Source organism: Cylas formicarius, unplaced genomic scaffold, assembly GCF_029955315.1.
Source record: "Cylas formicarius isolate icCylForm1 unplaced genomic scaffold, icCylForm1.1 PGA_scaffold_7__23_contigs__length_41026272, whole genome shotgun sequence".
NCBI classification, from domain to species: Eukaryota; Metazoa; Arthropoda; class Insecta; order Coleoptera; family Brentidae; genus Cylas; species Cylas formicarius.
This window is the reverse complement of record NW_026844352.1, coordinates 33,613,339-33,624,934: the sequence shown is the minus strand read 5'-3', so window position 1 is coordinate 33,624,934 and position 11,596 is coordinate 33,613,339. Positions and strand designations below refer to the sequence as shown.

General features: G+C 38.4%; 4 protein-coding genes across 6 annotated transcripts; 2 read left to right on the top strand and 2 right to left on the bottom strand.

The window, feature by feature from the left end:
• Positions 1 to 5: 5 nt before the first annotated feature.
• LOC132704367 (large ribosomal subunit protein eL39) lies at positions 6 to 537 on the bottom strand. Its single transcript, XM_060674328.1, has 3 exons — positions 392 to 537; positions 181 to 284; positions 6 to 62 (listed from the first exon to the last, which is right to left on the bottom strand). Exons 1-3 carry the CDS (start codon positions 392 to 394, stop codon positions 14 to 16), a joined length of 156 nt encoding a protein of 51 aa, XP_060530311.1. The 5' UTR covers positions 395 to 537; the 3' UTR covers positions 6 to 13.
• Positions 538 to 677: 140 nt separating this feature from the next.
• On the top strand, positions 678 to 4,107 carry LOC132704361 (FK506-binding protein 59-like). Its single transcript, XM_060674320.1, has 5 exons — positions 678 to 1,224; positions 1,279 to 1,402; positions 1,456 to 1,854; positions 2,816 to 3,174; positions 3,264 to 4,107. The coding sequence occupies exons 1-5, from the start codon at positions 886 to 888 to the stop codon at positions 3,414 to 3,416; spliced, it is 1,374 nt and encodes a 457-aa protein (XP_060530303.1). The 5' UTR covers positions 678 to 885; the 3' UTR covers positions 3,417 to 4,107.
• Positions 4,108 to 4,260: 153 nt separating this feature from the next.
• On the bottom strand, positions 4,261 to 9,716 carry LOC132704364 (serine/threonine-protein phosphatase PP1-beta catalytic subunit). Of its 3 annotated transcripts, XM_060674324.1 has the most exons (5): positions 9,614 to 9,665; positions 9,185 to 9,268; positions 7,983 to 8,522; positions 7,107 to 7,393; positions 4,261 to 4,629 (listed from the first exon to the last, which is right to left on the bottom strand). In XM_060674324.1, exons 1-5 carry the CDS (start codon positions 9,663 to 9,665, stop codon positions 4,528 to 4,530), a joined length of 1,065 nt encoding a protein of 354 aa, XP_060530307.1. In that variant the 3' UTR covers positions 4,261 to 4,527. The 3 variants fall into 3 exon arrangements, with proteins under 3 accessions (XP_060530307.1, XP_060530306.1, XP_060530305.1); XM_060674323.1 differs by lacking the exon at positions 9,185 to 9,268 and having other exon boundaries at positions 9,614 to 9,716; XM_060674322.1 differs by lacking the exon at positions 9,614 to 9,665 and having other exon boundaries at positions 9,185 to 9,599.
• A 235-nt stretch (positions 9,717 to 9,951) lies between these two features.
• On the top strand, positions 9,952 to 11,591 carry LOC132704365 (tumor suppressor candidate 3). The gene is made up of 6 exons (XM_060674325.1): positions 9,952 to 10,139; positions 10,232 to 10,522; positions 10,577 to 10,717; positions 10,769 to 11,060; positions 11,230 to 11,395; positions 11,448 to 11,591. Exons 1-6 carry the CDS (start codon positions 10,062 to 10,064, stop codon positions 11,461 to 11,463), a joined length of 984 nt encoding a protein of 327 aa, XP_060530308.1. The 5' UTR covers positions 9,952 to 10,061; the 3' UTR covers positions 11,464 to 11,591.
• Positions 11,592 to 11,596: the final 5 nt, after the last annotated feature.

Below are 11,596 nucleotides of genomic sequence, written 5' to 3'. Positions count from 1 at the left end.
TTTAAGTCACATTTTACAGCTTGAGCTTAGTCCTACGCCAGTGACGCCTTTTTGCGTTGTACCTAGAAAATAATCACCAAATTAATGGGTGAAAATTAAAAAATTCTACTTAATCAAATAAACACTTAATTGTAATTTAAGGTCTTGGCTTCACACTTTCATTATGTGGCCCAAATATACCTTATAGTGTTGCCCGTTCTCATCCGAACCCACTGAGGGATAGGCCTATTTTGCTTTAGCTTCTTGGCTAGCTTCCTTTTAATTATAAACGTTTTGTGGGCAGACTGGAAGAAAATACAAACACCATTAGCTACCGCCGTATTTACCGAGCGCAATGAGCATGCAACTCAATGAAATCATATACGGATGCACGAGATAAAACAAAACGTACCATTTTAAATCTGCTTCTCACTCAGAAAAGTCACCCAAAAAGAAAATTTTTGATACGTAAATGACAGTGGACAAATGATTGTAATCATAGAAAAATCTTTAGCGGATTATAAAACTTCAAAAGTTTTATCCATGGGGTGGTTCAGAATATAAAATTATGTTATACGTCAATTTTACATCTGCTTATTACTTTATTACCAATCTAATTTGAATATTGTGTTTTTGTTTGTGTGTGGCAATTGCGCTTTAAACTAGAAATGCACAAATAACATTCCTCAAACATGCGTATCAAATTGTCTCTTATTTGTTACAATTTTCGTTTAGCTCTGGAATATTCTAGGATGAGCGTTAAGTCGCCACAGACTATAAATAAATACATTTCCAACGTGGTATTCTATGATGATAATTTAATTTTGATTACTTTAAGCGGCGTTTTGTGAATCGACGTAGGGCTTTTTCAAATCAAACGAGGAAAGCAAGAACAATCTTAAAAATATGTCCGTCGAAGTTGATATTTCACCGAAACGGGATGGGGGAGTGTTAAAACAGATAATTCAGGAGGGCGTGGGGGACGTTGTTCCGCCTCCGGGATCGAAAGTCAAGGTACACTATACGGGGACGCTTCTGGACGGTACAAAGTTCGATTCCAGCCGCGACAGAAACGATCCCTTCCAATTTAACTTGGGAAAAGGTAGCGTTATAAAAGCATGGGATATAGGAGTGGCAACAATGAAAATAGGGGAACGGGCAATCTTGACCTGCTCCCCAAGTTACGCTTACGGTGAGGCGGGTAGCCCCCCTACTATTCCACCAAACGCTACCCTTAAATTCGACGTAAGCTTGCTTTAAAAAAAATTATTTGAACTTTTTTATAAAGTGTTTGCATAGGTTGAAGTATTGGATTGGAAGGGCGAAGACCTCAGCCCGAACAAAGACGGTGGTATTGAAAAGGCCGAAATCTTGAAAGAAGGCCACGGATATTCGACGCCCAATGACGGAGCTCTTGTCGAAGGTAACATTTGAATGCCAACGCGGAATTCTTTTTAACTGTGTCATTATCAACAGTTCATTTAACGGGGAAATATGGTGGCGCGGTTTTCGAAGATAGAGACATCAGTTTTGCCATTGGCGAAGGCGCTGAGGTTAAGGTAATCGAGGGTGTAGAAAAAGCACTGGAGAAATTTAACAGCGGTGAGACATCGAGGTTAATTATACAACCGAAATATGCATTTGGCAAAGAAGGCAACACAGAGTTAAATGTGCCCCCCAACGCAGTCGTTGAATATATAGTAACATTGAAAAAGTTTGAAAAATCCAAAGAGAGTTGGGAGCTTGATGTGGAAGAGAAAGTGGAACAGTGTAAAATGTTTAAGGAAAAAGGGACAGACTATTTCAAAAATGCAAAGTACAACTTGGCCATAAAATTTTACAAAAAGATTCAGAATTTCCTGGAGTCAGAAAAGGGTAAGTGGTGATTCTACCTATATCAGTGAAGGAAATGTTAAAAAAAGTAAAGTTTTGGCCAATATAAAAGACACTCTTTAATGAAAAAATAAGACAAAGGTGGAATATTCAAAATTAAATGAATTTTGTATGTAAATCGAGGCCGCAAATTTTTTTATCAATAATATCAAGACTTTGAGGATCAAATTACTTATTAAGATTAAGATTTGAGACGTTTTCGTTTCACATTTGCTCCTGCTCTGGGTAGACAGATATTTGTCACCGTTTTAGAAATTCCTCTAGTTTAGTTCTAATTGATGACCTGTTCTAGTAACTCAAAAAAATGCATTTTTCGGGGATTTGACGGACTAAAGGTTTATTTTTGTTTTTAAAGCTTTCGTGAAGTTTTTTAATACTTAATTTTCGGTTAAGTGGTGTTATTTACATAGCAATATATTGTCTAACACGTTTGCTCTACTGGATAATAGTCGCACATTAATATCTTGAAGTCATGGTTATAGAAACAAATATATAAGAATATAATGTTTGCGGAAGGATGGATACCAATGTACATAGAGTGCGATTTTTTTCCTACCTACGAATGAATAGGTCAACATTTACCTACTATGTCCATTAGAAAAAAAGTATATAGCAATATTTTTGAATTCATTGAAAACAACGGAAACGGACTTTGGCTGCAGCTGACACAGCAAGAAGCCGCGAGAGGTAAAGGATCAGAATTACGGAACTTAACTGACCCTACCTCGATTTGTCAGAAAATTTGCAATTTGTTTCTCGTTCTTGATGCCTTGAAGTTGTAGTAAAATCCTTTCAGGCTTTTATTTTTACAGTAAAATAGATAAATAATATGCATAAAAAGTGTAGTTTACAAATCTTAGAAATTTTAAATAAAAAAATTGCATTTAGCACGGAATCGCCCATATAGAGACAATAAAAACTCTTGTCTATTGTTTTTCCACAGACTCCAGGGACGAAATTAATCGGCAAATAAAATCGCTTCTGCTCGCGTCCCACTTGAACGTGGCACTGTGCCAGCTAAAACTAAATGACAATTTCGAGGCCAAAATGGCAGCGACAAAAGCGCTCGAGTTCGATCCTGTAAATGAGAAAGCCCTGTTTCGGCGCGGGCAGGCGCTTTTGGCATTGGGCGACGCCGATCTTGCTTCCTGCGATTTCGCGCATTGTCTGAAAATCGATCCGAACAATTCGGCGGCCAAAAGTCAACACGCGGCGTGCGCTAGGATCCTGAAACAGCAGTTGCAAAAAGAGAAACAGATCTACGCGAACATGTTCGACAAGTTCGCCAAACACGATACCCAGGTGAATGGCGATTGATTTTATAATAATTGATGGCAAATACATTGGTAATTTGTAATAACCGGGGGTTTTATTTCATGTCGCCCCAATAGAGGGAGGAGATTGAGAAAGGGCGCGAGCTGAACGTCATGAGCTCGGTGGGAGAGTGGGGGATAGAGGACAGGGAGAGGGAGCCGAGCGAGTTTGAAAAGGAAAACCCCAATATATTGATGCTTAATAGTAGCGGGGAGTTTAAGGACATGTAAAAATTCTGGGGTATGCGGGCATACCCTATGGTTAAAAAACAAACTTTACAGTTTTGCGAGGTTAAGGTCTTGATGTACAATAGGTCGCTTTAACGTACTCGTAAGCTACCGACACCCCACCTGTAACTATTAAACAATCACTATGGAATATCTAATCTGCAAAGTCGTTAACAGTCATTACCTACTACAATTTTTTTTCTTATTGTTTTAAAATATTTTTTATTAGTTTTGCAATTAATTTAAAAAGATCATCTTTATATTTTTTTAAACCGAAAAAAAAAAACACCTTTATAGTAATATATAGTTTATTCTTTGATGTAAGACCTACATAAACTATGTGTAATAATAAATCATTCAATGTAAATAAAAAAAACAGTACATTTATTACAAAAAAAATAAACAACAAAAAAATGACAATTTTCTTCCCTATTCGCACAATGGGGCTTGAGCACCGTTTCGGTCGGGGTCCTGCCGCGCCGCCCCACCCCCCACCCCATCGAGGTGCCCAATTTGTGGTCGTCGAAATTTATTCCAAGCGCGAAAGAAAGACTCTACGTAACACGCGCACACACAGTTGAATCTACCACCAAACACTCGGTTTGACGAGGGGGTGGGCCTCTTTCGCAAAGTCCTTAAATGCAAGCGAAATGTTCGAAGAAAAACGGGTGCGAGTGTGAGATTATTTACGCAATACGTAAAGGCGACTAATTACTCAAAAAAAAAAAAAAAACAGCGGTTCCCTACGAGCGTTCACAACGAATTAAATCAGTCGAACAAGGTATACGCAGGCGGAAGGGTGGCACAAAACCAACAAAGAGATCTTCATGGTCGAATGTGACCCGACATCTTGTCCCTCCCCTCCTGAATGGAATGTAGCCTTGCGACTGCGCCACCTTTCAAATATTGCACGGACGGACGTTGTCTGGACAATTTTCCTCCTCGGCGCCACCCTAACCGTCGTTAATAAATTAATAATACTTTCAAAGGCGGGACGAGCGGGGGGGCATAAGACGCTTTGTTAAAAAAAAATGCTTGACAATATAAAATGAAACAATAATAACATCACGCACACGTAAAAAGACTCTAAATTCGTTCTCGTCGCTGCCGCCCTCTACTTTTTCTTGGGCGTCGGGTTTCTCTGCGGCGTCGACGGACGTCCCGAGTTCACCCCCTGGTACTGGTACTTGGCCTTCTTCTCGGACGGTTTCAAAATCTGCCGGCAAAGGTTGTAACGTCACGCGGGAGCACGCCAAAATCCCGATTACAATAAAGTGTTCCCCTTCCTATACTATCTCTCACCCGCCGTGGTACCGGCGCTGGACTGACGGAAGAGCTTATTAGAGACTTTTTGCACCACTTATTAACAGGTTATGACGTAACCTTATTTTGAACCCAAAATTTTTAGCTTTTGTACGAATACATATAAATAAAGACGACATACAAGACATAATTAAAAACTATCATGAAGGGAACTCGAGAAAACAAAACAAAAAATTAAAAGTAAATATTATTGGCTCTATATGGACGTTTTTAAAATTTCTAACCGTCATTTTCAAAATACGCGCACCTCTATCCTACCGAAACTGCAGAATTTGTTGCAGATTGTTTATTAAAATTCTTTTTAAACAGATAATGGTAGATAATGGACGTGAATTTAGAAATTTAATAATAATGCAGTTACTCAACTTGGGGGAAAAAAAATAAAACCGAACATTTTGTAAGCCCAAATGGTGTATTCGAAAGGTTATATTAAATATTTTTACATTTTCGTCTTTTAAATACGTAAGAATTCTTAAAATCACCTGCACACTTAAAATAAGCACATATCAACTTGAATAAAAATCACGACAATCCTGAAATATTTCAACCACAGCAAATGGTGTAAGTGAAAAAATACATAAGATAGAAAACCGCGGATGAATTTCAAAAACCCACTGTCATCACTAAATTAGATTCCGCTTATAAAACAATATCTATGGGAACGGAAGAAAAAATTGCAATAAATTTCTTAAAACGTTCCATAAAGAAAAGGTACACCTTTAGAAATTACATCTTTTATTATTTCCCGGCGATTGACACGTGCTTCCACGAGAGCAGCTACATCGCAGTAAGGAACTTGAACATTAACCCTGGTCTAATTCTCTTAAAACTAGAGCCTAGAAAAATTCAAAATTCGGCTTTCAATTTAATGTATTATTACGATCTTAATCAAATAATTTTGGAAGTAGATAAGTTACAAATTAAGTCCACTATGTCTGCCTAAAACTATTGAATCAACCCTTGGAATACAAAAATGATAAAAGAAAACATAAAAACAAAATTAAAAGTGCTAGTGCCCGATATTCAAAGGTCTAAAAGAGGTTTGACAACGGTCTACGCTCAATCTTTAACTCATTTAGTGGTAATTAAGATGTATATAGCTCAGTAAAACTCAGTTTCTATTAATTTAACATCACAATTTAACACAACAATTTACAAAAAAAAAAAAAAAAAAACAAAAAAAATTTGGAAAATAAAATTAGTGAAATAATCATTGTTATTAAAGGTACAAAAGGTCCTTTACCCTTTATCATAGATTACTTGGATCAAGTAATAAATCTTTATAAAATAATTAACTCAGTGTTACAGGATATTGATAATTTAATCTCTTTTGCAACGCAAAATACAGTACATCCTAGTATGATAAAAGCGAGCGATCTACTTATTTAAAGAACTGCTGAGGGTACAAAAATACTTAATTAAAAAACAATTTCCATTATAACTCCGGAAAATATTTTTAATTTTCAAAATTTCATCGATATCGAATGTTAACGGTAAGAAAATAATATGTATTTTAAAGGTCCCGATTACTCACATCGATATTTTTGAATATTTTTCTCTGTATCTGCTACTGGAAGCCGGGCACATCTCCACAACCAACAAACTGAATTGGAAGTTTATTGCTATCTTCCCTCGCAAATAAGAAATTAAGTTGGTTTGCAATTAAGAATAAAAGACTTTTATCCTAACTGGTACATATTTGTTTGATGTACAAGTTGGACGAGATGCATACAATAAGGGCCCAAATCCAGCCGGAGTTTCCAAACTTACGGACCTTATCGATTTACGGGATAATCGCTAGCTGCGAGGCTTGCCGCAAGAAGTTCCTCAACGTTAGGAATAGCAAAGCTCTTACGGTAAACTAACTGATTTTTCTAAGTTTTTTAAAAAGCAACTTTCGGTTTTCCGTTAAAAGCCAATGCAAAATTTAATTATAATTCTAAACGGTTCCTTAGGTATTTTAATGTATAATTTTTTTTTGCTATTAACGAAATTTATGGCTAGAATCAGCCTAGGACATCCAGCAGTAGCATTAGTTGGAAACTAGTAAAATAAACGAATACATTGTAAATACTGGGACAACGTCTGCACCTCATTCATGGAAACTTTATTCCGCGGTAGTTAGAACTTTATCGTTACGTCCACCCTCAATTTTTTTTTAACTGCAGTAAAACATTGCCGAAATAAACGGTGCAAAAAAACACTAATATCGTATTGGAAACTTCCTAATACTGTATAAAGGAAACAAGACAAAGTTTATGGGGCCAAACTTAGAATATTGACATTTAGTTCTTATTTGGCGCGAAAAACTTGGGTCCCGTCTCCTTCACGTATCAACGTCATTCGCCCGAAATCACAAATGTTTCTTACCTGAAAAGAGCACATCAGGGTTTCGTCAACACTCATCATGCCGCCGGCGTTATCAAACTCGCCGCAATAATTCGGCGCGGAAAATAGCGTGACTAGTTGCCGTTTGGCAAAGAACTCGTAACCGTCCTCGACGACCTGGTGGGCCCTACATATCAGGTCGAGGTCGTGACGGTTCAGAAATTTGCTGACGACGTCGGCGCCGAACGTAAAGGATACGCCGCGATCGTTTTCGCCCCAACCCTGGACGTCTTTGTCAGGGTCGGACCATAGCAGGTCGCAGAGTAGCCCTGGGAAAACCTACCGTTACAGCCCATGTTTTTATTTTTCCATCGTTTGAAAGATATTTTATCGTCTTGGGGGAAACATTCTGGGAATGCGATGCAATATACCGCAAACGCAAAAGCGCATCGCAGTTGCACCCCCACAGCGACACATTTACAGTGTCCATTTATTTTAGTGATAGGTCGAAATCTGACGGACCATCGCATGGTACTGGGACGTGACAAAATAATGTTTTTTGTTGCTTCCACATATGAAAATTGCCTATAAGATTACACATATTTTGATGTTGCGTTGCACAAACAGAAAATCGCATCGCAGCCGCACCATCTAAAAATGTTTGTCCCAGTGTTTGTCTCAAAATATATTAATGGGTTATTCAACACTGTCACTGATATCAGCTACCTGAAACGCCCCCTTCTTGTCCTTAGCTATGAATAAATTATTGGCTGTTGCGTTTAGCCAGTAACAATAAGTATGAACATAGTAATTAATTTTTGGTGGGAGAGTCATTCTAAAGACAAGACGATATATTTTGAGGCAAACCATACTAACAGTTCCAATGGGAGGAGTTGCGCGCGCTATAATCTGATTTACCGGTGTCCGGGACATCGGTCGGTCTCATTATCCTCCTAATTTGCTCCATGCCCTGCAGATCGGGACTGAGACCACCGTGACAACAGAATATCTTCTCGTCGATAATGGCGGCGATTGGCAAGCAATTGAAGCAGTCGGTGAACGTTTTCCACAGCTTAATGTTGTACCGTCTCTTGCACTCATCGTAGAATCCGTATATCCTGTTGATGGACGCGCACTCGTGGTTACCACGCAGCAGGAAAAAATTCTCCGGGTATTTTATCTTGTAGGCGAGCAGGAGGCAGATAGTTTCGAGCGACTGTTTGCCCCTATCCACGTAATCACCGAGGAACAAGTAGTTCGCCTCAGGGGGGAAACCGCCGTATTCAAACAATCGCAACAGGTCCGTATACTGCCCGTGGATGTCGCCGCAAATTTTTAGCGGCGCCTCCAGTTCCAACAGAATCGGCTGCTGCAGGAATATCTCCCGTGACTTTAGGCAAAGGCCGCGCACCTCGGCTTCCGTCATGTGGACAGATTTTCCTGGCCGGCATCCCCTCACTACAAACAATCTATCAAAAATACCTTAACGGTCTAGGGTGATTGACAAATGAGCGAAGTCTAGGCCATTTGTGGGGTTTCTAAAAATGGTCAACCTAAAGTCCATTTTTTTTTGGGAAAGCAGTAAATACCAAACGTAAAACAGGTTAGCGTTGCGCCCTCCTTCACAGAAACGGTAATGATGAAAAAATAATGAAAAAAGGCAAAATTCTACAAGGATAATTGAAACTTGTCCCTAGAAATTGTCATATATTCTGTCATTTAAAACCAATTAACCGTACTAACTTGTGGCTTTATTGTTTATTGTCAAAACCCTAAATTATGGCGACAATGATGTACAAAATATTAGTTTTCTCATTACCAGGCAAACTGTACTTCCAAGGTAATATAATTCCGGCATACCATTGGAAATGCAACGCCTTATCTACTCAAAGACGACAGATTACCTAATCCAAATCACACCTTTAAAACATGCTTATCAAATATTCCAACATTATTATAGATAATAAATCACATAAAACATTAAAAGTCGCATGAAGGAATGGTACAAATAACTGATTTAGGAAGGTCAAGATGACAGGATTTTTGCTTGCGGAAATCAATCAAATACATTATGTCAAAGGAGAAAATTACATACTAGCTAACAAATTATGGCTTCTTACGTTCCGAGGGAGTGAAAATATCTTTGAACTTAGACTTCTTCTTTGCTTCTGGATTTTCTTGTAAATCGCGCAGCATTGAATACACTGCGAGCCATAACCAGCAAAGCAGCAAGAAAAACCAACTATACTAATTAATTTTACGCAGTCGGAGTGCCTAAACGTTCATAATTCGTACGTAAAATCGAGTTATTCCCAGTTCGTAAAATAACACTTTTTAAGAAACTTAACTGAAAACACGGCAACTTTAACGCTAACACGGAAGTCCGAATGCCCAAATTCAAAAATAAATCGAGCCCTATTGACATGACAGATGCAAAAAATATATAGTCGATATTTTCAAATACATTCGTGAGAATCCGACAAAATGTATTGCCAAACGTAATCGAAAATAAACGGTGCATTATTCGCGTAAGATATGCGTATTTATACCTTCTAATAACCGTTGAATTAAGCTATCAACATTCAACTCGGGCTCTGCCATTTTCACTTCACAAAAGGATACACAAAAAAATTGGATTTTCTATCGTTGCCAACCTAACTTGATGACGTTCAGTTACCGGTGCCGAACGTATCGCAATACCTAAGGTTCACAGTGTGGAAGTCTGCTTGGAACACAAATTAATGAAAAGAGTTGCCTAGCAGTAGCTTAGACAAATTATATCATCATCATGAGACATTAAATTTAAAAATGAAGTAATTTCTGCAGTTCCTATTTTGCCTTTTAAGACAGCTTCACTAGCGTTCTGTGACAAAATACTTGAAATTTTATCCTTGATGATGTCATCAAATTGTAATGTAAACCGGCAACGTGGAGAATACTTGCCGTGGTTTAAAAATAATTAGTTGAAAACCAGGTGTTGCAAACTAAAAAAATAATATGAGAACAACGTTAATATTATCGCTTTGCATTCTAGCAACGTTAATTTACGATGCAGGTGGTCAAGGAAGAAAGCCGGTATTTTTTTAAAATTCTTAAGCGTCTATCAAGTGTTTTATTATGTTACTATTAGTTTCCTAGTACAAGGGACAGAAAAATATTTATTTCAGGGTTCTACGTTGGGCGAAAGGGTTCAGCAACTCACCGACTTGACTAACAAAAGATCGGTGCTCCGATTCAACGCGAATAAGTTCAAAGATTTCGTCAAATCAACACCACGCAATTATTCCATCATTGTAATGTTCACCGCTATGGCGCCTCAGAGGCAGTGCGCCGTGTGTCGTCAGGCACACGATGAGTACACAATCGTTGCCAATTCCTATAGGTACTCTCCGTCCTACTCAAATAAACTATTCTTTGCAATGGTAGACTTCGATGAAGGATCCGAAGTTTTTCAAATGGTTATTCTTTTTGTGGCATCCGCGGATGGGTTGTTAAAGCAATGCGTTTTTTAGATGAGACTGAACACGGCGCCTGTGTTTATACATTTTCCGCCAAAGGGTAAACCCAAGAATGCCGATACCATGGACATCCAGAGAATTGGTTTTGGTGCTGAAGCTGTAGCAAAATGGATTCAGGAAAGGACGGATATCCAGGTGACCATTAGGCTTTGAATGTTCCCCAAATAAATATGTATCACTTTTTAGATCAGAGTATTCCGCCCTCCAAATTATTCTGGCACATTGGCGGTGATTATTCTGTTCAGCTTTGTGGCCGGATTTTTATATCTCCGAAGGAACAACCTGGAGTTCTTGTACAACAAAACAATGTGGGGCATGTGGTCCTTATTTTTCTGCTTTGCTATGACATCGGGTCAGATGTGGAACCATATTAGGGGCCCCCCATTTGTCCATAAGAATCAAAATGGGCAGGTTGTTTACATACATGGCAGTTCACAGGGCCAGTTTGTATTTGAAACTTACATCATCATGTTTTTAAGTATCCTTTTTTTGAAGGCGATATGGGATTATTGCCAATTTTGCTTCTCGTAGTTTTGTTCGCTCTATAATAATAAGTACCATTTGGCAACGTTGCATTTTTCTGCAGTTTTGGTGGCAAACCAGTAAAGGTCAATAAAGTTATTAAAATTGCCTTAACGTTATATCAGACGCAGCGGTCGTCGTGGGCCTCATACTGATGACTGAGGCTTCGAAAGGGAAAGGAGATGCGAGGAAAAGGAAAATATTTGCTGTAGTGGGCCTCATTTTGGTATCGGTCTTTTTCTCCCTCCTCTTGTCTGTTTTCAAGACAAAGACTCAGGGTTACCCTTACAGGTATCGCTTGTGGGTTGAAATACATCAGTATTTTTAATTCAAGTTTTTTCAGCTTCCTATTTAGATAAAGGCCCACCTAGTCATCATCGGCCAGCTAGTTTTTTTTCATTTAAAAATTGGCCTCAATAAAACATAAGGCACAGTATAATTGCTTTTATTTACCTTATGTGGAATGGAGTTGTAGCAAGCAAACACACGTGA